General features: G+C 54.4%; 2 protein-coding genes and 1 long non-coding RNA gene across 5 annotated transcripts in view; 1 reads left to right on the forward strand and 2 right to left on the reverse strand.

Annotated features, from left to right (window-relative positions):
• Positions 1-1,306: 1,306 nt before the first annotated feature.
• Positions 1,307-13,142, reverse strand: HEXA (hexosaminidase subunit alpha). Its single transcript, XM_048081530.2, has 14 exons — positions 12,885-13,142; positions 8,149-8,247; positions 7,722-7,787; positions 7,518-7,564; positions 7,138-7,248; positions 6,164-6,265; positions 5,956-6,088; positions 5,359-5,539; positions 4,955-5,041; positions 4,525-4,597; positions 3,931-4,108; positions 3,502-3,592; positions 3,007-3,111; positions 1,307-2,498 (listed from the first exon to the last, which is right to left on the reverse strand). Exons 1-14 carry the CDS (start codon positions 13,120-13,122, stop codon positions 2,435-2,437), a joined length of 1,575 nt encoding a protein of 524 aa, XP_047937487.2. The 5' UTR covers positions 13,123-13,142; the 3' UTR covers positions 1,307-2,434.
• Positions 13,143-15,772: 2,630 nt separating this feature from the next.
• Positions 15,773-23,338, reverse strand: LOC125185086 (uncharacterized). 3 transcript variants are annotated; one of them, XR_007170033.2, is made up of 3 exons: positions 20,891-23,335; positions 19,145-19,363; positions 15,773-17,934 (listed from the first exon to the last, which is right to left on the reverse strand). It is a non-coding gene; the product is annotated as an uncharacterized lncRNA (long non-coding RNA). The 3 variants fall into 3 exon arrangements; XR_010834152.1 differs by lacking the exon at positions 15,773-17,934 and adding an exon at positions 17,941-18,163 and having other exon boundaries at positions 20,891-23,338; XR_010834153.1 differs by lacking the exon at positions 15,773-17,934 and having other exon boundaries at positions 18,221-19,363; positions 20,891-21,125; positions 23,171-23,332.
• Positions 23,339-23,456: 118 nt separating this feature from the next.
• The window catches only part of ARIH1 (ariadne RBR E3 ubiquitin protein ligase 1), a 54,929-nt gene continuing 52,420 nt past the window's right edge, over positions 23,457-25,965 (forward strand). The window contains exon 1 of the mRNA XM_067003713.1: positions 23,457-23,879. Within this exon, the coding sequence (XP_066859814.1) occupies positions 23,514-23,879 (366 nt within the window). The 5' untranslated portion in view covers positions 23,457-23,513. The remainder of the gene's footprint in view (positions 23,880-25,965) is intronic.

The following is a 25,965-nucleotide window of genomic DNA, read 5'->3' on the forward strand; positions in this document are numbered from 1 at the left end:
ACCCAACGGCAAAACATACTTATCTCCCATCGCCTCCAACCGAGCCAGGAATTATCGATTCCTGCCGCCTGTTGCACCAAGAAACCCATTTGTCCGTCGGCCCAGCTTTGGTAATTACTTTTTTAATCTCGTTTTTGAAACGTTTTTGCATAAACACAGTCATTATTTTTTTTTCCACCCTCCTTTGCTGCCGGCCCTGCTTGTGGGCAAATCGTGCCCTTGCGCGTGCACCCAGCGCTGGGTGGAGGCAGCACCCATGGGTGCCCTGCGTCTGCGGCGGGTGTTTTCGGGGAGCGGAGCCGAAATCTCGGGGCTGGGCAGGAGGCATCTGCCGCTCCTCAGCGCCGCTTGGGTTTATTTTTAAACCCGTTGGCCCCGAGTGATTCACACGCTGCATGTTCCCGTGTTCTCCCCGGCAAGTTTTACATGACAAATCCCGGGTAAAAATAGATGTTCTCGAAGGAGCCGACACGCCGCGAGGATGCGGCGGGGGAAATGGGGGGACCGGCGGCACCCCGATGGTTGGGGACCCCACGCCATGGCAGCCCCCTGGTCCCCGGCCACCAGGTCACCCCGCAATGGGGAAAAAAGCAATAGGGCTGCTTTAAAAAAAAAAAAAAACAACAACAAAAATCAACATAGGTTAAAGCCAACCCCAAAAGAGATCCCAGCGGGATACTCACTGGGAAGGGGCTGCTCAGGAGCATTGGCCGGAGCAGAAGTTGTCCTCGGGGGGCTGAGAAGCTCCTGCGAAGTTTCGAGTGTTTGCTCCTACAGAAGGAGCTCGGAGCTCTTTAGGACGTGGCGGTGCATCGAGCCCCAGCAAAATGAAGCAGCTGTTATTATTATTTACATCTTTTGTGTTACTCAATTTAAGAGAAACAAACATCACGGGAGGGGCAGGCGGCAGATTGGCAATCCCGGCTCACCTTCAACGCCCTACCTCAAGCACCAGGCAAGGACAGCAATTATTGACCAAAACAACAGAGAAAAGGGGCACGAGTTTCCCAGGGAGACCCGGAGGAAGCAGAGGAGCATCTTCACTCAGGACGCAGCGCGCAGGACGGCCGCCCTTCCCTTCCCTTCCCTTCCCTTCCCTTCCCTTCCCTTCCCTTCCCTTCCCTTCCCCTGTCCAGTTGGAAAAAATACCCCCCTTTTCCCCCAAATCTGGCCATGGGCTACGCTTCCCTGCTCCATGGTGGTTGGGCTTCCCAATCTTTTCCCCGTAAGACGGGGGCAGTTTTACCACCACAGCCAAGTACTGCCTGGGTACCCCTACACAGGAGGGTGAAGAAACGCAAGGCTCGACAATTTAGGAATATTTTAATTCTAAGTAAACAACAGTGAGAAGCTTCCATCCATAACGGAGAGCAAACAGCAGACCTCACTCATTTCAGACCAGGACACACGCCCAGCAGTCCTGGCCTGGGGGAATTCTCCCCGAGAGATCCTCACGTTTGAGCTGGCCGGGATTTCCAGCGGGGCAACCCCAGCCGTCAAACGACGAGAACCCCGGCTGTCCCGGCTCCCTGGGACAGCGATGGGGCAAGGACCGTCTCTTCTCCAAGGAAAATACTGTCCAAACCAAGCCACTTGGGTACAGAGGCGGAGCTGAGCCCCTCCGAGGACAAGAGAGCAGCAGGGGGACACAAGAAGCCTGAGCAGAGGCAGCAGCCGACGGAAGAGCTGAGCGGTGCCTCGGGAACATCCGCACCCAGCTCCCGCGCTCAGCTCAGTGGCTTTGCGAGGTCTGAGAGGCTCTGGGGCTCGTCTCAGGAGCAGCCAGCCTGGGAGCAGACGGGGTTTAGGGACACAGAGAGAAGCGATAGGGAAAGGCCAGGAGGCAGCGGGTGACACAGCAGTGCTGGTGACATCCCAGCGCAGGCAGCGCCTTCAGGGGCCAACAGCAGGAGGTGGAAAGGAAAAGTGAGGGAGCCCACTTGGCCTGCAACATGAGGATTCCCCCCCACACACGTTACTGTGCAACTGGACACCACATTCTCTTAGCAGGGAGGAAATCTGGGATACTGGCAGAGAATAAGCACGGTTAACCCAGCTGAGCAGGCACCCGGCGCGCTGCAGAGCCAGCAGCATGAGGCACAGCCAGACGATCCTCCACAGGAATCCCTGCAACGAGCCTGCTCCAGGGCAAGGCCTGCCCAGCAAAAAGCCCTCGCATGGTCTTCCCAGGCCCCAGCTGGGTATGAAGAGGCACCTTTTTCTCTTTGGGGTCATTTATTTATAGATTTAAAGAAACTAAAATAGAAAAAGGGGCAAGGAGTGCATACTAAGGAAAAAAAAACATTCATTGCAACAATGCAAGAGCAGAAGCAGGGGGAGTAAAAGGGTCCCTTCACCATGCCAGCAGCTTTTGAGGGAGAAAGAGAGATCATTCCTCCTGTGCGCAGAGACCGAGGGCAGCAGGACTCTCCCTTCAAAACCAGTCGAATTCGTGGTCACAGTATCCTATGAAGAGAGGCTGTGCCTGGACACCACGCCTGGAAGCAGAGCAGGCAGCGGGCGTTACGCGGAGGACACAGAGCTGGCGGTCGGGTCTGAGGGGTTAGAGGAACCCAAAGCAGCCACCAGAGCCCCGACTCAGATTTGTGCAGTTTGCATCCTGCGCTTACAGGCTGGGTTTTTGCTCACGTGTGGAAGTGAGGCCTAAGGGCAGTTTTCCTGGGGATGAAGCGATGGCAAGTGCCACAGGGCAGCGCCTGATGCCGCAGGGGGGTGGCAGGAGCTGACAGGGCCCCCTCCCCAGCACAAAACCCTCTCCCCCGCAGAGCCACCAGCCCCCACCGGCAGCAGGGACCCCCTTTTCCAGCACAGCCCAAAGCAAGCCCTGCCCATGCACAGGCACGAGAAATGCTCTGGACTTTAGGGGTTGTTTCACACCCAGGGCAGCCCGCCTCCCCCCCTAGCACCCTCACGGCCCTGCCCAGGGTCTGTGTGGAGGGGGTGTCCCCTGCAGTGCCCCCCCACGCTGCGAGGAGGGTCGGTTACCTGAGAAGCTCGCAGCGGAAGCTGGCCAGCCGCACGTAAGCATCTTGCAGGTTCCTCACGGTCGCGTTACTCCACAGCCTCTCGGCTACAGCCCCAGCTCTTGGCCTTAAGGAACAAGCCACAAAGGCGGGCCGGTCAGAGAAAGCTTCTCACACACTCCCAAACACTTCCCCAACCCAAGTCCTCCAACACACGAAGGCGCGTGGCTTCTGAACGTTAAAAGCCCCACGCCTAGATGGGTGCAGGTCGGGAGGTGTCCTAATGACAGGACAGAGACCAGCAGTGAACAGACTGGCTGCAGCAGCAGGTGGCACAGGAGCAAGTTTTGCTCTTAGAGATGGCCACAGAACCTTGTTTAAGCCTCAGTGAAGCTGTTAGTGCCACAGATGTGCTGCCAGAGGACGGATACGAGTGCCACGAGACCGAAGCAGCATCCCTGGGTGCACACCACGCCGTGCTGAAGGACCAAGCTAACCTCCCCAGGACATCTCTTACCAGAGCCTGGGGGCCAGGTTGGTGACGTCCACGTATTCGCCCCACATGCACGCCTCTCCGCCGATCACCAGATCCTTCTGCTCAGGGCTGCCTGCCAGAGGACACAGCTTTCAGGTGATCGGGTGCTGTAAGGTAACAGAGCACCTTCCTGCCCTGCGTGGGGGGACGACTGTAACAGCAGGGAGCTGGCTCAGCTACAGAAGCTGTGATTTGCTCTTCTGGAAGCCCCAGCTTCAAACCCTGGGGCAGGGAGAGCTGAGGCGCAGCCTGTTTGCAGCAAGGGGACAGCACAGAGCCCAGGAGCCAAGGCACGGTGACTCGAGCACGTTCACACCACCAGTGAGAACAGAGCATCACGAGAGACAGCCCCGGAACCACCTCTGAGCAAGAAGCCAGCTGCCAGAAGGAAACGTGCCCCGAGGAACGCACCTGTGAAATCCAAGGGCTCCACCTGGTAGGCTGCCATCCAGTCCTGCCCGTAGGAGATGCGGTTGAGGTACCAGGGAGCAGAGAGCAGAGCCCTGTAGCCAGCCTTGGTGACGTTCGCCATCTCCTCCTTGTAAGGCAGGGAGTTCTTCCACACATGGATGATTGTGTCCGGCCTCACCTGGACCCGCAGCACAAACACACGTGGAGCCCGTGCACAGCATCAGTGCAGCAAGGGCACCACCTCCCCTCACGAGCAGAGTGCCCCGGAGACACCCCCAGCTCCAAACACCTCCTGATGCTCTGGTGACCAGGTCCTGCACCAGAACACGCCATGACCCGTTATCATAATACTGGGAGGTAGAGTTACACCCACCCCCCTCCATCGCCACTGTCCTGACACATCCAGTCCCCCCAGGGAAGCTCTCCTTGCTCCGCGCTTGCTGTTTCATGGCAAAAGCCCCCCAAAGGGCCAGGGCACCAAGGCGGGCACTGGATCGACTTCTGAGCCACGTCCAGGCTCACTTGAGTGAGCAGCACCGGCACCATTTGCCCAAGCGTTAGGGAGTTGTGCCAGGGAACGCAGGCAGCTCTCACCTTCGCTCCGTTGTCGAACACCTCCTGCCACACCATGTAGCCTTTGCCAAGGGAAGAGACGATGTCCAGAAGCCTGGGGTGGAAACATTACTGAGTTTGGGGTCCTCCCAGCTACATTCCCCTCTCGTTGCCAGCCGCACGCAGCCAGAGCAGCAGCACCAATATCCTCGCCATCCCCAGGGGGACAGGAGGGTACTGCTCATGGAGAAGGGAGAAAGCACAGCCCCTCCCAGGGCTCTTTTCTCCCTCAGCCCCAGACCTTTTTGTGGTCAGTCTCCCCCCAGAAATGTGGCTAGGCTACTCTGTTTGGGGACAGAAAGACAGGCCCAAAGGACTACATTCCTGAAAAGGAGATTCGTTGTCTGAGACAGCAGGAGACATTTGTGCCTGTTGTACTGCAACTGCAGGCGCAGGACGCAGCCATCCTCACCTCTGGATGTAGAATGACTCTAACTTTGTGTAATCTTCACCAAAGCCCATCTCCTCCATGAAGGCACGAATTTGTGGATTGGATTTCCTGCGTACCAAAAAGAGGAGAATAAAAACCCCAGGCACCAACCCAGAGAGCCTCTCTCTCTGCCCAGGGGAGCAGGGCACCAAACATCTGCAGGTGATCGTGGCCATGAAGCATGGCTGGGACTAAGGGGGCCTGTGCCAAATTTCTGTCTCCCTCTTCCACAGGAACAACCCTCTGCTCTCCCCCTACCCATTAGGGGGGCTGTTCTTTCAGGCACCCATCCCCAGGCATGTGCCAGGCACCCAGGCAGCAGAGCACCAGTCTTGTTTCAGACCCCAGGCCCCCTCCAGACCGATCTCTGACCAGGCATCACTCACCAGCACGTGAAATCCACCTCATCGCCACCGAGGTGCAGGAAGTAGTCTGGGAACACAGCGCCGACCTCTTGAAACAAACTGGTCACGAACTGGTAGGTGCTGTTGAGGATGGGGTTGATGGGCCCGTAGGTCCCAGAAGGATCCTTGCCCAAATAACAGGGAGTCAGGAGGTCTGGAGCACCTGGGTCACGACAAACCCAGTACAGTGAGGAAGGGGCTGAAGGGGGCTGTATCGCCTCGTGTAGCCACCCAGACCGCCCTCGGCACAGCCCAGTGACCACTGGGGGACAGAAGCCCCAAACAGCGCACCAGACGCATCCCTGGCAGCAGAAAAGTGCTCTGTGACTTGGGAAGTCTGATGTGCTGGGAGCGGATCCGCATCCTGTGCTGATCTGCGCTCCCCACCACATCCACACACTCATCTCGGGCAGAGGGCAGCGTGTCAGGACGGGGGCACAGCTGAGAATTTGCACTTAACCCCTGCGGGATGTGGCTGCCCACGCCCTGCTTCTGAGATCCACGTCACAGAGACCCCTCCCCAGCCAGGTACAACCACAGCTCTCACACCCACACCCCCAGGAAGGGTCCGCTCCTCACCTGGCCCCCAGGACATGGTGTGCCCGGGAGTGTCAAACTCCGCGATCACCCTGATGCCACGGAGCCGGGCGTACTCGATCACCGCCTGCACGTCACTGGCTGTGTACACGTGGGTCATGGCATTGAAGGCTCCCTGGGGGAACACGTGCGGTCACTGCGACCAGCACCCAGCTGGCCGGGGGGCTGCACGATGGCCAGCAGGGGTTACCTGCTTGCTGAGCTCTGGGAAGGTGAAGCTCTCGTACGGGAAAGACGGGTCGTCCACAATGTGCCAGTGAAACACGTTCAGCTTGTTGTAAGCCATGACGTCCTGGGAAGGAACGGGAACACAGATATACGCACCATGCTCCTTCTGAAAGGTCAGCCTGCTTGTCACAGGAAGGAACCACGGGATCTCAGGTCGCTGAGTAACGGACAACACAACGGACGAGCACAAATGCTCCCCAGGACCCAAGAACGATTCCAGCACCACAAAGAGCTGCAGAGGGCCATCAGTGCTTCTGCTCGCAATAAAATCCCTGCTCTCCTTATACCAGAGCCAACGGTTGAGATTTGAAGTTTAATTCTGCCTGGGATGGATGCAGAACCGCCACCCACTTTCATCTAATGCCACTGGGAAGTGTTTTTCCCTTGCCTCAGAAAGGATCCAGCCTTGGAAAGTAAGCCAGGCTGCAGGAATCTGAGATACCTCAGGGCTTTTTCTTCCTTCTCCCACTTAGAAAGGGAGCTGAGAAATCACCTAAATCAGCTGTGAGTTACACCAGGAGCAAACACAGCCACAGGCACAGAGTACTGCACTAGGAAAGACTGACAGCACGGAGGCATTTTTCCATCATGCAAATCTGTGTACTAAGAATCCAGGTCAGGCTGCCATCCCACCCCAGCCTGTTGCTTCATCCAGAAATAAGCAAGCTGGTGTTCCTCAAAAAGCTTCCATTTGGCAAGCTCTTCCTTGATGAGAAGTGAACGCAGTGGCCCATGCACAGCCGCATGGCTGGCTCTCCCTAGACAGCTCCTGGAACCATCAGAAATGAGCAACACACACCCCAAAAAAACAAAAGAAAACAGAAATGTGGCCCTCCAGGCTATTCAGGGAGGCTCAGTTGTCAGAGAGGGACACCCAGCTAAACCACTTTGCCTGCCAGTGGGGCAGACACATGCCTCCCAGTCCAGGCACCCTACCAGGGTCTGCAGGATGGCTTTCAGAGGCAGGTAGTGGCGAGAGGTGTCCAGCAACAGGCCTCGGTGAGGGAAGCGGGGAAAGTCCACAATTTCTGTCTCGTTGACGTAGTACTGCGGGAGGAGAGAGGACAAGGAAGAAGTGAGCAGGGCTCCAGGCAACACAGCCATTAGCACGAGGAAATCAGGGTCATCCTCATCCCCAGGGCAAGCAGGATGAGCAGCGTGCGAGCTGGCCAGAAAGAGCTGCCGTGCTTTACCCAGCTCAGGAGGCAGGACGCACTGCCCCGAAGCACAGCTTGCCCCCAGGAGACGAGGCAAGGACTCGTAGTGCTGCGGGAGTCGTGCTGGGCAGCCCCCGCACGAGCCACCCACTCACTCACCGTGCCGTTCTCATCTCTCCCAACAAGCTGGCTGAACGTCTCCAGGCCTGCGGGAGAACCACACACAGTCACTCGCTCAGCACAGATTCCAAAGAGAGCTCAATTAATTAAGTCTAAGGGAGAAGAGAGGCACAGGGAGATGTCCCGGTCTGCAGGGAGGGCGGGAATGCCCAGCAGAAAGCTCCGTGACTAAGCACACCTCACCTCTGAGAGCTCCCCAGACAGCATCGGCGTAGAGCAGCAAGGAGTCCCTTGAGATGTGCAGCTTATCTGAAAAAACAGCATCGGTCGGACTGGCACAGGCATTAGGTTCCTCGCACGCTGCCTGAGGGCACGAGAGCCCCAGCTGTGGGGTCACAGCTGGACCAGCAGTGGTTTTGGTACAGGACTGCGCCCCTGGGTCCCAAAGAACTGATTTTGGGGTAGTTTTTTTGTTTTGTTTTGTTTTAAAACCTCTCTCACACTACCAGCAACCTCAGGTAAGTTGCTCGCCCCTGTCCCAATTTCTCAACAATACAGTGAGGATCCCGCCTCTCCAAAAATAGGATTAAGTGCTGTAGGGTGTTATTTCCAACCAAGAGGCAGAGAAATACCTGCGCTCTGCTCCAGCTATCTCCTCCCCAGTACTTACAGCTCTCGTTGGAGTCCAGGCTGGGAAAGCCATCGCAGCCCGGCGTGGAGACCAAGACGGAGAGCTCACTGCAGGGCTTCCTCCAGGGCTGCTTGCTCTCTGCAAGGCAAAAAAAAAAGGTCGAAAAAAAAAAAAGAGGTCAAAAAAGATCAAAAAAAAGGTTGAAGATGAATGCAGGTGTATTGCAAAGTTGGGCTGGATTAGAGGCAACTGCAAAACCTGGCCTGAAGCTTTCCTAGCACAGAAAGGCCCCTGTCCGACTTCATCTTCTGCACAGCGGGTCACAGGCCCAGCAGCTGGAAAAATCAACCCAGCGGGAGCTCTGGCTGCTCTTCCCTATCTGAAGAAGCGTTCTCAAGCCCAAATCTTCACTGGAGCACACGGGAGATGCTGCCCTGACTCCCAGGGGAGGTGCTAATCCTGCTCTGAGGTAAGTGGGTCTGCTCAGAGCCATCTCTGGCCAGGAGGAACGTTGGTGGGGCGCTGCCATCACAGCCGTGGTTCACACCTACAGCCCCACAGCATTCCCAGGGACAGCCAACACTCAGCACAGCCACCAAAAAATAAGAAGCTTGGCTCTGAGGGAGCCTCATCAACAAGTCAGACACCAAGCTTTGGAGAGACCGTGGCACCACCAGCATTTGGGTGAAACATGGAGAGCACAGGAGCCAGAGACCCCAAACGTCCCCATGAAGGAATGGTGAAACCTCTGTGGCTGGAGGGAAATGGCTCAAAAACACTCCTCCATTTTCAGGTTTCCTCTCAGTACAGACAAGCCGGTAGCCAAGGCAACCTTGCAGACGTGCGAGCTGGCACATGGAGCACAGCAAGACCAGCTCCCTACGCTTGGCAAGGCAGCAGCTCAGCAGGGACGGCTGCTCTCAAGCCTGGCGACACGGCAAATACTCATTTTCTCCCTAGGGCCCTTCCCAGGATGAGCACTTCCCAGCCTGCGCCTCTCACCTCCGGCCGGATGGAGATTTTGGTTTAGTCGCAGGAACGCACCCTCCAGGAGCAAGCAGCAGCCGCTCCGAGGACGAGGGGGACTGCGTTTAAGGTGAAGATGTTTCCAAATTTCCTACCAAGCACCATCAGCCCTTTCAGCAGCCTTGAGAGGAAGGAAGTTACTGCCCGGCAATAATCCAGGCGCTGCACAGCACGGCCTGTTACACGCCCTGCAGCGTGCCACGGGGAGTACCAAAAAGCACTGTAGCTGGGCAGCGCAAAGGGGAAGTGAAGCAGCAACAGAATCGGTCCCCCCACCACACTTAAACCTGCCTGAGAGACATCCCTGAGCACGACACACAGTGCAGAGAGAACAGCACGGGTAAACCTCGCTTGTCTGATCGGGGAGGGAATCTGCAGCCAGCAGAACGTGTATTTGAACAAATGTACTGACATCTCTGTGCCAAACCCAAAGCAGCCTCCTTGACCAGGGAGCGGCAGGTGCCAGCACCACCAGGCTGGGAAGGCAACGCGGACGGGCCCAGAAGGAATCGATCGCCCATCAGCCAAAAGTTCACGGTTAAAAACAGTGCTACGGAGGTGCAAGTTGAGTTAATTACTGTCACAGGCTGGAAGGACGCTAAAGCAATGGTCACAGCGGGTTATTAGCAATAAGGCATCAGGGATGAGAGGTCCTGGCTTCAGCTCCATGCAGGGTCCAGGTCACACGCTCACAAGCGTTTCGGAGGCACGCAGCTGAAGGACTACAGACGAAGGAAGAACAGCAAGGGAAATCCCAACTAGAGACAATGAAAAGTAATATTCTTCACCTTGAGGATGGTCAAACCATACAGTATGGACTGAGCTCTCCATCCTTGCAGATATCTCAATTTCAGCTGGACACAGCCCTGAGAAGCCTGACCCTGCTGCGAGGCTGGCTCTGACCCCAGGGCTGGCCCTGATTTGAGCCGGGGGTTGACCAAATACTCCCCCGTGTCCCTCCTAACTTCAGTCAGCCTGCTTTCACGCTTGGAGTCCAGCAGCGTTTGGGCATAATCCACAAATCCCCAAAATGTTTTCAAACCCTGGCAACACGCAACTGCCCCTCCAAGTGCGCTACGGTAACAGCTGCTGGATCACCCCACCTGCGGCAGCGGTCGCTCGGCTTCCACTCAGAGGGAGAAAAAGACTCCGAGACGCCTGCTCTCGGGGCACAATCCACACATGCTGGATGTGCTGCAGAGCTGATCAGCTCACACAGGAGGGGATGGCACGCTAACATCTGGAGGGTTTGAAGAGGACCTTAAACTTGTTCTGTGGGAAGTCCAGCGCTGCCGTGGCATGCTCTGAAAGCAGGTCAGGAGAAGATGCTGAAGTCTCCTTAATTCTCTGCAGTGCGATCGGCATGCTTGTTTGTTCAACTGACATAGCTGCTTTCTAAAACAGGAAGAAAACTCTTTCTGTCATTTATTTTCTCTATTAATAGAAACTATTTTTTTTTCCATGCAGGGTTCCCACTCCTTGCTATTACTAACTACTCATGTGGAAAAAAAAGGAAGGCCGAGAGGAAAAAAGCCCTAAAATTAAGCATGCAGACTGAACTCCACATAAAACAGCGTATGGAAAACGGTGAGTATGCAGGGAGAGCTCGATCTGGTGATCACAAGAAATTGCTCCAAACGATGTGATGGCCATAGCTCCCTCTGACAGGAGCAGGAAAACGTGAAAAATTGAAACGATGCGGTCTTTGCAACCCTCAAATGGAAACTTATTTCTATTGCTACCTAGAAGAGTCAAGTTTAAGAGATAAGCCAAATGTTTCTTCTCAGTGTTTCACACTTGCCTTTGTCACGGTGCACCTGAGACAAAGCAGGGCAGCTTCCAGTGCCGTCACCCTACTCTGCTCTGATCAGCAGCGACAGAGTTCACGCTGACATACCGGGAAGCAGAGTTACGAGCTCTTTTTGATGAATGGAGCGTTTCACACTTCGTAGATGTAGCTCTTCAGGCTGCCTGCAGACCCACGCAGGCACTCAGCCTCCATGCGTGCCGGCTGCTCGATGTGTGTGCTTGCCCTGCAAAAGCAGCCAGGGAGTTCGCAGCATTTCACCTCAGACATGCAGCAAGACAGCACTATTTCACAAAGAAGTCCAGGTTGCAAGGATGTAATGACCGGCCACAAATCAAGCCTAGGCTCCCAAGGCTTTTTGCCTTTTCTCATCTTACACTATAGAAAATTTCAGGGTGCATCCAAGGGCTGTTACCTCTTTGCCAGAAAAGCCACACCGCCTCGGGATGCTGACCTGCTCACCTTGTGAGAATAAATGGCAAAAAAAGCCCCAAAACAAGAATACGTACTTGTGAGAAACAGGCAACAGCAGTTCTTTCTCAAGGCATATCTTTGCACTGGATGCACAAAGAGCTGCTAGAAACGGGAAGAGCCAAGACTTGTGAAAAGCGCTGGTAAGACTGGCAGCAGCTCTCCCCGGTCACGAGTAAGAAAAGGAAGCAAAACAAAACGCTGCAGTGCTGAAATGCAGTCTGGGGGAGATAAAAACGAGATAAAAAGAACAAGCTGACTGAATGAAAGAAATTTCTTTCCTTGAAAGAAATGCAAGATGACTGGTGCTCACCGTGCTGTGGAAGGCGTCTAGCCTATGTTTGATTTTTATTTTTTATTAAAAACAAAAACACAAGCACAGCAGGCACTACCCTGCACATACAAAGCAACAGTGGCTTTTGCTACAAGACTCAATTCAACCAACCAAGTCACCAGACTACAGCCACCACTTCCTCTAGCCATCAACCCCAGGTGAATTAAAGAAGCAGAAGGAGGGAAAAAGCAATACGTGGGATTCACGCACCCAAGACAGGAATTTTCAGACAGGAGCTGGGCACTGAAGCTCCAGGCTGACTTGGGCTCGTGCTCCCCAGTGCAGAATCACTAAAAATTTAACAAGTTGCTTTATTTGAGGCAGTTAGTTAATTTGCTGATACTGCAAAGTCCCCTGAAACTGTTGTACAGGAGGTGGTGACACCATGAGCAGACCAGGCTACCAACCCAACAGTGCAAATTGGGACAAGCTGCAACACTGGAGATTTCCTTATCTTGTCATTGGGTCAGCTCATCCCCACTCACCTTTAGGAGCTGATTTTCAAAAAAAAACTCAGGGTTTAACTCAGAAAAACACAATCTCTGTTTCAACAACTACATCATGGAGAACAATGTCCTTTTGCTGAACAAGGATTTGGTGAAACCAAACTTCCCAGTAACAAAGTTTCTGCTGGGCTGAGCCAGAACCGAACAGGTTTTGGTGCACCTTCCAAGCCAACACGAGGCTGGTCTGCCACGAACCAAGCAGGAGCAGCTCTCGCCTGCCACAATTACCGCATTCAACGCCTAGGTGCAGCTCTGTCTGCCGCTCCTGGAAGCACACACACCGCTTCTTCCCCACAAGGATACCCAACCTGAAGCAAGGAGCCCTTCTACGGAGCCAGAAGAGCTTCTTTGGCCTGGGGAGAAGGACTTTGACAGGCCGAAGAGCCGTGCCCCACCTGGGCACTGTCTGAGACGTGGACCTTTGGTTTATTACGGTGTGAGGCTAGAAGGTCCCACCGCAACACGGGACACCTGCGCGTTAAGGAGCAGGTTTCCACAAGACGCACACAACTTTTTGGAGACTCAAATCTCCGTGCCCGCTTCCCCCAGCGGCTCCTCGTCCCCCGCCAGCCCCAGGAGCCCGCCGGGCCGCTGGGTGCCCCCCGCCCCGAGCCCTCTCCCCTCGCCTCACCCGCGGGGCGTGCGGCGCCGAAGATGAGCGCCCGGTACCGCTGGAAGGCCTCGTCTAGCACGGCGCAGCCCGGCCCCACGGCCGAGCCGGCGGCGTAGGAGAAGCGAAAGCGGCCGGGGGGCAGCGGGCAGCGGGCGGCCGCCGGCGGGGAGAGCTGGCGGAGGGGCTGCGGCCACACGGCGGCCGCCGGGCCCAGCGCCGCCAGCAGCAGCAGCAGCAGCGCCCGGGCCGCCGCCATGTCGCGCTTCCCGCCCCGCCGGGGGTGCGGCTTCGGGCCGGGGGCGGGCGGCCCTGGGTCCCGCACGGCTCTGGGCTGCCGGAGGAAGGGGTTAAATGGGAGGTTGGCGGGGTTTCTGGGGAGAAACTGAGCCCCCGAGCAGCCTCAGGCTCCTTCCTCCCAGCTCCGTGCTCCTCAAAGGGAAATGAGGGTGCTGAAGTCCTAGCCGTTAGGTGCAGGGCTTACCCGTTTAAGGCCCTAAAATCTCACCCAAACAGCGTTTTACTGAACAGTCCTCCTCTGCAAAGGAATTAAGCTTTTGAGCATCGCAAAAGCATCATCAGGGGCTGAGGGAACGGGGGTTTCTGTGGGGCCGGGAGGGTGGAGGAGGATGCTCGCCACAGCGAGGGAGCCTGGGGGCCAGGGCACAGGAGAGGATCGCGGTTCGGTTGGGGTCTAAACATGAGTGTAGGGATTTCATGGGGTTGCCACAGACAGGTGGGGGAATTTCAGGTGGAGGGGGGCTGTGGGGCACCCCCAGACTGAGGAAGCCTGGCTCCGTCCATGAGCTTAACTCCTGCACAGCACCGCAGCCTCCTTCCCCAGCCCTGAGGAGCCCCCCGGAGCTGCCTGTCCCCTCCAGGACGAGGTGAACCAAGGATGGACACAGTGCAGGCAACAACCTCACCTGCTGGGCACAGCCCTGCGGCACCAAGGCCAGGAGAGCAGAGCAGGGTGGTCTATAGCCAGCAGTCCCCATGCAAAAGCAGGGCACCAAGGTAAGCCCATGATCAGCCTTGGGAAGCCTGGGAGGACAGCCCCACAAACGGCTGCCCAGGCCTGAGCTTAAACGGAGCTCCTTTCGAAACCTTCAGGGCCCCTGGTGGCCTGCACTCAAACCTGTGAAGTGCCAGCTGTTGCCACTGCTGCTCTGACCGGTTCCAGTATCTCTGGGCTCTTCCTCAAGTAGCTTCACTGTGTTAAGATTGCAGGAAACAAAAAAACACGGTTTGCTGCCGTGTTACAGCAGGCAATGTCAGCAACATCAGCAGGGCTGTGCTTCCCAGCATGTGAGGCTGAAACGCAGGAGTGCCTTGGCTTATCTCCCTGGGGCTGCTGCCCTGACTTGAAGCGAATCCTTATTTCAGTCTGTGTCGGGTGGCGTGTTCACCAGACTTATGTAAAATGTTGTGATCGTAGCCCGCAGTCGAAATATCCAAGCCTTTCTACGTATTCTGTTGTTGTTGCTATTTTAGGGGACCCTGATGTCTCTGGGGGATGACTCAGAGAAGTTGGGCAGCATTAATCCAGACTAACAGTCTGATTCAGGAATGCATCTTTACGTAAGAAAACTGCTTGAGCATATGCTTATCTTTGGAGCCTCGAATTAAACTGTCTCACACACTATCCTGCTTTGGGCATGGAGCAGCAGTAGCCAGAATCTGCTGATGCTCTTCAGTAGCTCCTCAGTAGCCAGCTCCTGGTCTCAGAGCATTTCTGGAGGGCGATACATCCATCTGGCAAGTTTGGCTGCTTTTGGCAAAGTCAGCAAAGAACAAGCACAGGATAAACTGAGACACGGGGTTCAGAGCTTACCTGTGCTCCCCCACTCCTCTGCTCGCCCTTGCCGAGATCTCCAGCCCCGCAGCACGGTCGTACCGGTTCAGAGACACTAGGATGCAAGTGGCTACAGATGTCGGTGCACTGGGCTGAGAACATCGCAGTGCGCCAGCCGGCTGATGCCTGTTGCAGAGGTACCTGCAAACACCTCTTGTTTGACTGCAAGAGCTGTCCTGTTCCAGGCAGAAAGCCAAGTTGCTGAGGGACTCTGCAGAAAACTGTGCTCTGCACCAGGGCTGTGCTGGATCACCTGTTTTCTGCATGAGGTAGAAATACAAATTTGTTATTCTAGCAAAAATTGTGATAAAGTCTGGCCAGTGTCACACTTGGATCTTTCTGGTTTGTCCACCTTTGGTGCCTGAGGGTGGCCTTTGGGCTGTCAGTGCAGTTCTGTGTTCCACAGCATTTTTTTTTTTAAGGATAAAACCACCTATTATGCTGCCTAATTCCCTGTAACATTGGCTGCATCTGCATTTAATCGGGAGGATGGTTTGCATACAGATTCCTCCGCCGGTGGGAAGCATGCGAGCCGGTGAAAGGGGAGCAGAGGAAGCGGATCGGCCCGTGGCCCCAGTCCACCCCAGCACCTGCTCAAGTCCTGCTGGATGTCAGCACGTGCCTTAGTGTTTCGCAGGGCTGGAGCCTGATCTGTCCTGCCCGCTATTAAATCAAGCTGGGCTCGCTTTCTGGGATCAGTTTGGTATGCGTGATCATGGAAACCTCCACAGGGCACTCCCAGGACTTTTCCGGTTTATTTTGCTCTTTGAGCCAAACGCTATTTAAGTACACTCGTTCCTGAATGAAGCCGGCTCCCAGGTCAATAGACCTGCTGCTGCCGTGGCTGGAAGAGGGCTCTGGAAAACGCAGACGATCTTCTGGAAATGCCTGCAACTGCCTGCAGATCTCTGACTTGAATTTTGATGTCTCAGAAGCTTTCTGGGCCAACTTACTCTCTCCATTTGCTTGTTTACCTCTTATTTAATCCTGGTAAAATAATTATGGTATTTGAATTGGAGCCACAAGGGTTGCAGTGATGAAGTGACCTTACTTGTGGTGGTGCTCTGGGGGCAGTAGTGGTGTGTGTGTACAGGGGCTTTAGAGGCATGGACCCTCCTGTTGCCTGTCTCCTAATTTCAGGGAGGACAGTGTTCAGCGCGGTGTCACACAGGTGCTGGCAGGGAGCGAGCTGTCTGCATGAGTTGGTGCCGATGCATCTGTCGTTCCAGCTTGTGGCCGCTCCGTGTGGACAGAGCATACGCTCCGCTGGAGGTGGGATGACAAGAGAGGACTGTTGGAGCTTTAGCATGTGCACCAGGAAGATCCTAAATGAGAGGTGGCCCTAAATCCATGTCCATTGTAGTTTCATCACTTGATCCCTCACAACAGCTCAACCCATGGGGAACATCCACATTTTGGGGGGCTGAAACAGGCTGGTGCATGGCAGTCTGCTTTCAGAGCCACAGGCATGTATCCCGGCACTTTTCAAAACACAGGATGCCTTGTTCTTACATCTCTGCATTTCCACCTTGACCACTGCTTGTCATGCTACGTGCTGCCATTGCATGGTTTAGCAGATGCACGTGGTAAATGAATTTCTCGGCACAGATGGAGTTTAGCAGAAGGCACCTCTTCAGATGAGAGAGCACAAGCAAGGGGAGCAAGGCCTGGGATATTCAGTGTTAGCAGGCAGGAGTGGGGCTCGGCTCTGGGCATATTTGCAAAGAGCAATATTTCAACAAATATGAACTTAAAAGCAGAGTCCAAGGCAAAAAGCTTGAGGCAAGATGTGTTAATCAGTCAGAAGAATTTGGGTTCCTGGCTCAGTAAGTGCTGCAGAGCTCAGCCAGGTGGTATTTGCACTATTGCCATTATTTGCAAAGCCTTCTTCTGCTGGAATTTCTCCAGCTTGCACAGCTTCTGGACCACAGTGATCTGAGGGGCACCTCAGCACACACTCAGGGTTCAGGTAACTAATGGGTGTGTAGGCAGCCAAAATCAGCCCCCAGGGAGAACAGCAGAAGCTGGGCACAGGGAACTCTCTTGGGTTTCCCTCCACCAACTGCAGGAATTCCACAGGTCTCAGGGGATGGAGGAGAAGGGTTTTTTTCCAGAGATATTTGCCCAGCCCCACCTGGGCCAAGGAGCAGCGGAGCAGGAATGAGGCAGAGGTGCACTACTGAAATGGGTGAGATTGCTGGCATACATCGAATCCCCAGGTCTCCTTCTCAGAACAGAGCCTCGGTGCAGTGCTGGGGGGCACCAGCACTTTTGTAGCATTTTGGTACAGCAAAGAGGGGCTCATGGGGGTGCCTGTGTCAAGGCTGTGGGGCTGGATGGCAGATCATTGAAATGTCAGGCTCCATGCGGTGCTATCAGAGAGAAGGGAGGCTGCTGTGAGTTATTGTGCAGGGTGAGTATTTGTGGCCGCCGTTCCTGGCTGCTCTCAATCACATCTGTGGGCCTAAGCAATCAGCTGAACTGGAATCAATCAGGCACCCGTGGATGTGCAGTGAAGAACTCCTCCATCTGGAAATGAAATGAGCGTGCAGAGAAGCCCTGCTCCCGTAAATCCCTTAAGCATGTGCTTAACTTCATGGAGCAAGGTGATTGCAATGCAATATTTTATTCTTGTCAGCTTCAGTGTTAGCAGTTACTAGAATCACTTGCGTAATTAAGCTCTTGCAAGAATAAAATGAAAAAGCACCAGGTGCCTTTGGAGATCTAAATCATTTTTCAGATTGGGTAGAACAGCAGTTTTCAACTTTCTTAGGTAGCTGGAATCCTAAAATCCTCCATGGCAGCGCAGATCCCCTCGCAAGGAATTGAAGGCAGCAGCCATGCTTCTCTGGAGTACCTTTCGCCAACCTTTCAAGGAGACAGTGAGCACCCAGGGCTCTGCACGTGACTGGGTGAACCACTGGGTCAGAAGCTTTGTAGCTTTTGCAAAGGGCATGGCTATAACTTCATACCGAGACATCTTTTTAATAACTACAGATCAGCGTTTTAACCGTGCTCGTTAAAACAGACCAGTCTTGTCATTAGCACAGACTGACACACACAGCTCTGGGGAGCCGGCAGTGAAGTGCTGATCCGTGTCTCATGGGGAAAAAGATAAGCCTGGGACCGTAGGAGGAGAACCACGTCTCCACGTCTATGGGATGGCGTTCTTTGGTGCACAGGGAAGATCCCATCACTGTTTGTAAACATTTAGTTCTGGAATTAGACATAAAAAGGGAGACAGTCGGGTTTGGAAGGCAGCAATTGTCTGAAATTGCCCCTGCACTGGGTGGGAGGAAGAGAATTGAGGGCACGTTCACTGCAGGTGTAACGGAGCTGCTGTGACTGACGTTTATTGCGAAGAGGAGAAGGTTCACTGATGCCGGGAGATTTGTTGACACACTGTGAGCCCGAACTCAACCTGCCTTCCTTTATATATACATACCTGAGAAAGTTTAAATGTGTTTCTAAAGGACTATGCACTACCGAATGGGCTGCAGTATTTACCCTGTGAGATGTTCAGGTGGGAGGTGACACTGCCAGGTCCCTGGGGGACAGTGAAGCGGTGCTCCTGGCACTGTGCATCGCTGCCCAGGGCTTAGGACATCCTTAAATTAAGCGACATTGACTATACCCGGTACCCGGCCTCTTGAGAGCTGAAGGAAGCCGGAGGGGCACAAGGGCACCGTGCTTGGAGGAGGCTCCGGAGCTCTGCAGCTTCGGCAGGGGCCAGGAGAGGGCAGCGGGGAGGCGCTGGCGGCACGGGGCGGGGGCGCTGGGGTGGCTGCCGGGCTTCAACTGGTGGAGGGCTCGCTGCCCCAACACCTGGATGACCCCGTCCCGGAGAGAAAGGTCAAGCACGGCCTCTAGGATGCTGCCTTGATAAAACCCTGCTGTCCGGTCAACACCTTTCTCGGCTCCTCAGGCCCAGTGGGTGCTACAGCAGACACGCTGCCATAAGCCTGCTTGCTTGTTGGTGACCCATGTCACCGGCTGGGCAGGACACAGAGCCCCCGGAGGTGCCACACACCCCCTGGGGACACCGCACCACTCTGTGACCCCTTTTGCACCAGGACATGACACGGAGTTGTGCAGCCAGCCACCGCCTGGCACAGAGGGTCCTGGAGCCACACAGAGGTCAGAGCGTGGGCTTTGTGGCACCAGGTGAGGACCTGTGACAACCAACCGAGCCACCAGCGCTTGACATGTGAGATGGCACCAGCCTGGCAAGTGTCCAGCTGGTAAGTCCAGAGCTAAACAAAGCCAGTGCTATTTATATTTATGTAGGGCAGGATGATTAATGCCCAGGCCTTCGCCATTCTAAATAAGTAGGGTAATTAAGGAGCTGGCTTTATTTACTAGGTAGGTTGGCATGAGGTAATGTGCGTGCCCAGCCCCGATGTCTCCCAGCCCAGCTCGCACCCACCTGTGCCACTGGGATGCACTCCTGACCCAGCCACAGGCACGATGCTGGGGCAGAGCAGGACGCGGGGACAGCAGGCTGCCCGTGGATGGAGACCCAGGGCTTCAGCAGGTCCCCCGAATGTAGGTGCTGCCCCTCCTGCCTCCTGGTACAGCGCAGTCAGAGCTGGCATCTGTCACGTTGCACCACCAGGCCCTCTCCTTCCTCTGGGCACCCTCTGGGCTGGGGAGAGAACAGGGCACTGGTGTAAGAGGGGTGTTTGCACAGCAGCTGTTTGGGGCGGACAATGGGCAGTTGCAACTGGAGAGAATTCACTGGGAGCAGCTGTGGTGCTACAAAACACCTGGAGCTGATTTTTGGAGCTACTTGTAGATCTGAAAATGCAGACCGGTACCCAGCAGGGCTTCCAGAGCATCTGCCCAGGAAATCAGACACCTCATCTGCTTGGGTCCCCAAGGGCACCTACCTGCCTCACCCTGAACTTCAGCCCCTGACACTGTGACCATCATTACACTTTACGTGCTCCATCAGCAAATAAACACCCCTGCAGCTTTTGGGCGGCAGCTTCTAATTTTCTGCAAGTGCCACTGCCTGTTTCATAAGGTATTTGTTGTTTGTGCTGCATTAGGACAGCGGAAGCACAAGCAGGAAGCAGGATCCCGCTGTGCCAGGTGCTGCACAAACACAAAGCACCGCGGTGACTCCTGTCCCAAAGAGCTGATGAAACTCATCACTCCTACGCTGCATACTGCAAGGCTGAGTCTCCCCCGCCCTCCGGGCACAGGGTCATTTTCATCCAGGTAAAGTGGGTGAATAATGTTACCACATCAGAATGACCTGCTTCACCAAGGTAGAAATGATCCCCCAGGGCACGAGGAAGCAGAGGATTAGTGCCTGGCGGCGGCGAAGGTAGCCCTGGAGTCCTCCCGGGGCTGTGCAGTCTCCTCACATCCGCAGTGAATAGCAATGGAGGATATGGTATCAGCTGGCTCTCTTCTGGGCCAGGCTACAGCCTGTTACCAAGCCAACCGGAGTCCCTCACACTCCCCAAACGGCTGCGAACAATAAGCCCAGCTCGCCTCCTCCGTCCCTCAGCTGTACCAGGCCGAGCACATCTGATATTGGAAACAGAGCTGCCCTAGCCGTGCCACTGCAAAGGCAGGCGGTGGTGGAGAAAGCTGGCGGGTGGGGTGCAAGCTGAGCGGTCAGGGCGCTGTGTGACGTGGGGGGCAAAGGGCGCTCAACGCCTGCCGCGCCCCAGACCCACAGCCTGGCGTCCAGCTCAGTGTCTGTCCCTGCCCTCTGTGACAGCGTCCAAGAGAGGCCCCAGCAGGGACAGGGGCACCTGAGAGCAGCGCTGGCCCTATGTCCCTGACCTGCCCAGAGCATTCTCGAATGGCAGGCTCAGCCCCAGCTGTTTGCAGAAGGGAAAGGTCTGTTTGTGAGCACGTTACAAAGCCACTACTGCATACTCTGCCCCCCTGCAAAATGCCAGATTATATAATAAACAGCTCTAGACAAGGCTGCCTCTTTTTATAGTACCTGCCCTGCAAGGAGCCTTTTTTTGGGTTATGCAGCCCACTGAAGAAAGGGAATCATGCCCAGCAAAACTGTGAAAAACTGAGTATTTTTATCTCCGCTGACCAGAAAGCAAAGCTGGAGCAGAGATGCCACCTGGCATAGCTGGGGTCACACAAGGTTTCATGGTTGGGAACCAGGGAAAAACAAGTGGCACAGAGGCTGGATTACCTCTCCCTTTGTCCATGGGCAGATGTTGCTGTTCCACACTTGAGCAGTGTCTGCATGCCTGCTGCTGCACGATCTCTCCCAAAGGCTGAATGACCTGCGTGACCCACATTAAGTCAGTTTTCCTTGGGAGATGTGTGTGGACCTGCTCTCCTTGGAAAACATGGGCTGTGTGTAGAGATCCACTGCTTGTAATCACCATTGCCCACGTTCTTACTGGGACACTGGAAACAGGCCTCTGAAACACAGAGATGGAGGGATCTGATAAACCCTGACTGGTAAGGGGCTGCCCCGCATTTGGGCAACATCTGCATCAACCGAAACCTGTGAGGCATCAAACAGAGGGGTCAGGGCCAAGCCCACATACCCATACTGGTACCAGCACCTCACTGAACCTATTTCCCCTCACATTTCTTTACATTTTCCTGTAATTTCCCACACATTCCCTTCACGTTTCCTTCCTATTTCCCTGTTATTTTCCTCACACTTCTTTCCTTCACACTTCCCTCATATTTCCCTGGGATTTCCTTCCCATTTTCCCTTTAAATTTCTCTCCTATTTCCCTCACACATCTTTCCTTCACATTTCCCTGTCATTTTCCTCATTTTTTTTCTTCACATTTCCTCATATTATCCTGCCATTTCCCTCACACTTCTTTCCTTCATGTATCTCTGGGATTTCTCCCACATTTTCCCTTCAAATTTCTCTCATATTTCCCTCACACTTCTTTTCTTTGCATTTCCCTTATATTTCCCTGACATTTCCCTCACACGTCTGTCCTTCATGTTTCCCTCATATTACCCTGTCATTTCCCTCACATTTTCCCTTTACCTTTCTCTCATATTTCCCTCACATTTCTCTGGGATTGTTCTCATATTTTCCCTTTACATTTTTCTCATATTTTACTCACACTTCTTTCCTTCACATTTCTCTGGGATTTCCCTCACATTTTCCCTTCACATTTGTCTCATATTTCCCTCACACTTCTTTCCTTCACATTTCTCTGGGATTTCTCTCACATTTTCCATTTTTCTCGTATTTCCCTCACGCTTCTTTCCTTCACATTTCCTTGGGATTTCTCTCACATTTTCCCTCTACATTTCTCTCCTATTTCCCCTCACACATTTTTCCTTCACATTTCCCTTATATTTCCCTGTCATTTTCCTCATGTTACTTTCCTTCACATTCTCCTCACATTTCTCTGGGATTTCTCTCACGTTTTCCCTGTACATTTCTCTCACATTTCCCTTACACTTCTTTTCTTCACATTTCTCTGGGATTTCTCTCACGTTTTCCCTGTACATTTCTCTCACATTTCCCTTACACTTCTTTTCTTCACATTTCTCTGGGATTTCTCTCACATTTTCCCTTTACATTTCTCTCCTATTTCCCCTCACACATTTTTCTTTCACATTTCACTTATATTTCCCTCACACTTCTTTCCTTCAAATTTTCTTCACATTTCCCTGGGACTTCCCTCACATTTTCCCTTCACATTTCTCTCCTATTTCCCTCACGCTTCTTTTCTTCACATTTCTCTGGGATTTCTCTCCCGTTTTCCATTTCTCTCCTATTTCCCTCACGCTTCTTTTCTTCACATTTCTCTGGGATTTCTCTCCCGTTTTCCATTTCTCTCCTATTTCCCTCACGCTTCTTTTCTTCACATTTCTCTGGGATTTCTCTCCCGTTTTCCATTTCTCTCCTATTTCCCTCACGCTTCTTTTCTTCACATTTCTCTGGGATTTCTCTCCCATTTTCCATTTCTCTCCTATTTCCCTCACGCTTCTTTTCTTCACATTTCTCTGGGATTTCTCTCCCGTCTTCCATTTCTCTCCTATTTCCCTCACGCTTCTTTTCTTCACATTTCTCTGGGATTTCTCTCCCGTCTTCCATTTCTCTCCTATTTCCCTCACGCTTCTTTTCTTCACATTTCTCTGGGATTTCTCTCCCGTTTTCCATTTCTCTCCTATTTCCCTCACGCTTCTTCACATTTCTCTGGGATTTCTCTCCCGTTTTCCATTTCTCTCCTATTTCCCTCACGCTTCTTTTCTTCACATTTCTCTGGGATTTCTCTCCCGATTTCCATTTCTCTCCTATTTCCCTCACGCTTCTTTTCTTCACATTTCTCTGGGATTTCTCTCCCGTTTTCCACTTCTCTCCTATTTCCCTCACGCTTCTTTCCTTCACACTCCCCTGACGTCCCCCCATCACACCCCTCGCACCACACAGCCCCCACAACAACCAACCACACCGACGACCCCGGCGGTGCAGCACCCCCCTAACCCCACGGCTGAGCGAGGCGCCACGCTCAGCATGGCGGCCGCGCCGCACTCAAGATGGCGGCGGCGCGCGGGGCGGGAAGGAAGCGGGCGGGGAGCGGCGCGCACTCAAGATGGCTCCCGGCGGGGCGAAGGGAGATGGCGGCGGCCGCGCAGGCGCGGCGCCTGAGGCGCGGCGGCGTGACGTGCCGTGCCGTGCGGCGCCGTGCCGTGCCGTGCGTGCGCGGCGCGCGGTGACGGAGCGGGGCGGCCGCGTCCCTTTGTTGGCGCTGAGGCGGCCGAGGCGCGGCGGCGCCGGGAGCGGCAGCGGGCGGGCGGGCGGGGAGCCGCCGCTTGGCCGCCTCGCCATGGACTCGGACGAGGGCTACAACTACGAGTTCGACGAGGACGAGGAGTGCAGCGAGGACAGCGGCGCGGAGGAGGACGAGGAGGACGACGAGGAGGACGAGCCCGACGACAACCTGGACCTGGGCGAGGTGGAGCTGGTGGAGCCCGGCCTCCGCGTCGGCGGCGAGCGCGACGGGCTGCTGGGCGGCGAGACGGGCGGGCTGGGGCCCGGCGGCGGCGGCGGCGGCGGCCTGGGCGGCGGGCCGGGCCCCGGCGGCGGCGGCGGCCCGGAGCAGGAGGAGGACTACCGCTACGAGGTGCTGACGGCCGAGCAGATCCTGCAGCACATGGTGGAGTGCATCCGCGAGGTCAACGAAGTCATCCAGGTGCGCCGCGGCCGCGGGGAGGGGGCGCCCCGCGGCTCCCCGGGGGGTCCCCCGGCTTCGGGGGGTCCTCGGCCTCCCCCACCCCGACCCCCCCGCTTCCCTCAGGTCGCTGCCCTTTGTGCGTCTCCCAGCCGGGATTTCTTTCCTTTCGTTATTAATATCATCGTTTTGCCTCCTCCACCCCCCGCCCCCCCCCCCCCCCCCCCCCCCCCCCCCCAGCCGCCCGGTTACCGGAGGCAGGGCAGCGGTTGGCCGCTGTGGAACGGGCTGGCTTTGGTGCCCCCCCCCCCCCGGTTGTGGCGTTTTAAAAACGAAGCGGGGCTCCAAAGAACATCCACTGACTTCCGACGAGCGTATCTAATCTCCCGGCTCTTGTGCTGTTGGAAGAAATTCAAGCTGCTGAGGCTATCTAGCATCCTTTTCTAAATATTTACAGCTGGGTTTTGCTCCAGCTTGCCCTAAGTTTCTGGTGCCGTCCGCTTTTCCTTGCAGGTGACCAGAATGCGTGGGTTTTCTTTTGTTTTGGTTTGCTCGGTGTTATTCAGAGTTACAGCGAGCAAACAGCAAACGCTTCTCCTTACCCAACAGAGTGAACAGCAGTGTGAAAGTATTAAATTTCTGAAGTGGTGTGAGGAGACTAAATTTACTGATACTACATAACAAAGGACACCATTCCCCCAAATCAGTCGCTTCCTCGGTGCGTGTACTTCCAGCGTTAAATACGAGATGCCTCACTGAATGTTTTTGCCCAGCTGTCCTGTGCTCTACAGTGACTCCATGAGCAGCTTTAAAATGTGGCTGTATGCGCTGTAAAGCCACTGCAGTTTATGGGGAGCTTGATGCAAACAACTGCCCGAGTGTTCACCTAGGAAATGAGTAAATGGCAGTTCTTCAGTCAAGTTAAAGTGTATAACTTTAATAATAGTACCGCGCACGTAAGGCTTATAAAGGAGTCTGGCTCGATTAGCTGATTATGAGAGCGCTCGGCTAAAGAAGATCTCTTGGTTACGTATGGATATTTCCTTGCTCCCAGTTATTGATCCTACTGGAGGGAAAGATGTGCAAGTGGGAAGTAGACATGCAAACACTTGATAAAAGTTTTTAACTCTTTGAAGTAGTGATTAAAATGGTGAGTGTGTGTATAATGACTAAGACTGTGAGAATCATCATCCATACTGGTGGTATTGGACAGACTCAGCCATTTGCCCCAGCTTTGAATAAGCAAAGTGGTGGAAATATTTCTGCTGATGAGGAATACTGAGCATCCCGCTCCTGTGTGTCCCTGGCCTGATGAATTCACCTGTGTGTTTTTTAGGAGCTGACTTAAATGAGGTCCTCTTTTCTAGTCCATGGTTTTTCTTCCTTTTTAGACAGCCCTCAAGCTGTATAACTTGAGCACTGGGCCTCAGCAGAGCTAGTAGCCAGAAGTTGAGGGAGGTGGAGACCCTTCTCCTGTTCTTGCACCCAGGGTGGGGGTGGGAGGCCTGACCCTCCCCTGAGCTGGCTCTGTGGGGCTCTGCAGAGCACAGCTGGTCTGCAGGAGCTCTGTGGCTGCTGTTTTAGGTCTTGGTGTTAGGTTTGTGGTGGTTATTCCTGGTTTAGCAGGGTGCAGAAGGCCAGTTGGTGTGGAATATCATGAGTCAGCCTAAGACCTAACATCAGCTCAAGTGCTGGGAGACATCAGAAGAGGGTAGAAAAACATTAGGCTACTCCAAATAGCTTTGAAATGGCACCTTACTGCTACTGGATTTCTAGTCTGTTCGGAGGTAAGTGAACTTAATTCAGTCAGTGCCTCAGCATTTGCTCATCCTCACTTCTCTTGCTTGCGCTGAAAGCTTCCAGGGCTCCGTTCTGTATATTTCTTGCTTTTGGCGCCCAACCAGGATTGCTGCTGCTGCTTTTCTGGTTCAGTAAACCTTTTCTGGACTCACATTGGCTCAGGATCCTGCTGCGGATCCTTGGTTGCAATCCTGTGATTCACTTGTTCCAGTCTAGAACTGGATGGCTTTGGTTCCTGCGTATCTAAATTCGGTTCTTGATATTGAATGATAACGGTTGCAGTTGCCTGTTGCAGTCCTCAGGAGCT

This window comes from Anser cygnoides, chromosome 11 (genome assembly GCF_040182565.1).
Source record: "Anser cygnoides isolate HZ-2024a breed goose chromosome 11, Taihu_goose_T2T_genome, whole genome shotgun sequence".
In the NCBI taxonomy this organism is placed as follows: Eukaryota; Metazoa; Chordata; class Aves; order Anseriformes; family Anatidae; genus Anser; species Anser cygnoides.

Excerpts from the sequence above, each read along its gene's own strand:
- HEXA (XM_048081530.2), bottom strand. The coding sequence starts at position 13,122 with ATGGCGGCGGCCCGGGCGCTGCTGCTGCTGCTGCTGGCGGCGCTGGGC. Across the intron at positions 5,042-5,358 it reads GAGGTGGATTTCACGTGCTG|GAAATCCAATCCACAAATTC; the intron begins GTGAGTGATGCC and ends TTTGGTACGCAG. Across the intron at positions 4,109-4,524 it reads TGTTCGACAACGGAGCGAAG|GTGAGGCCGGACACAATCAT; the intron begins GTGAGAGCTGCC and ends CTGCGGGTCCAG.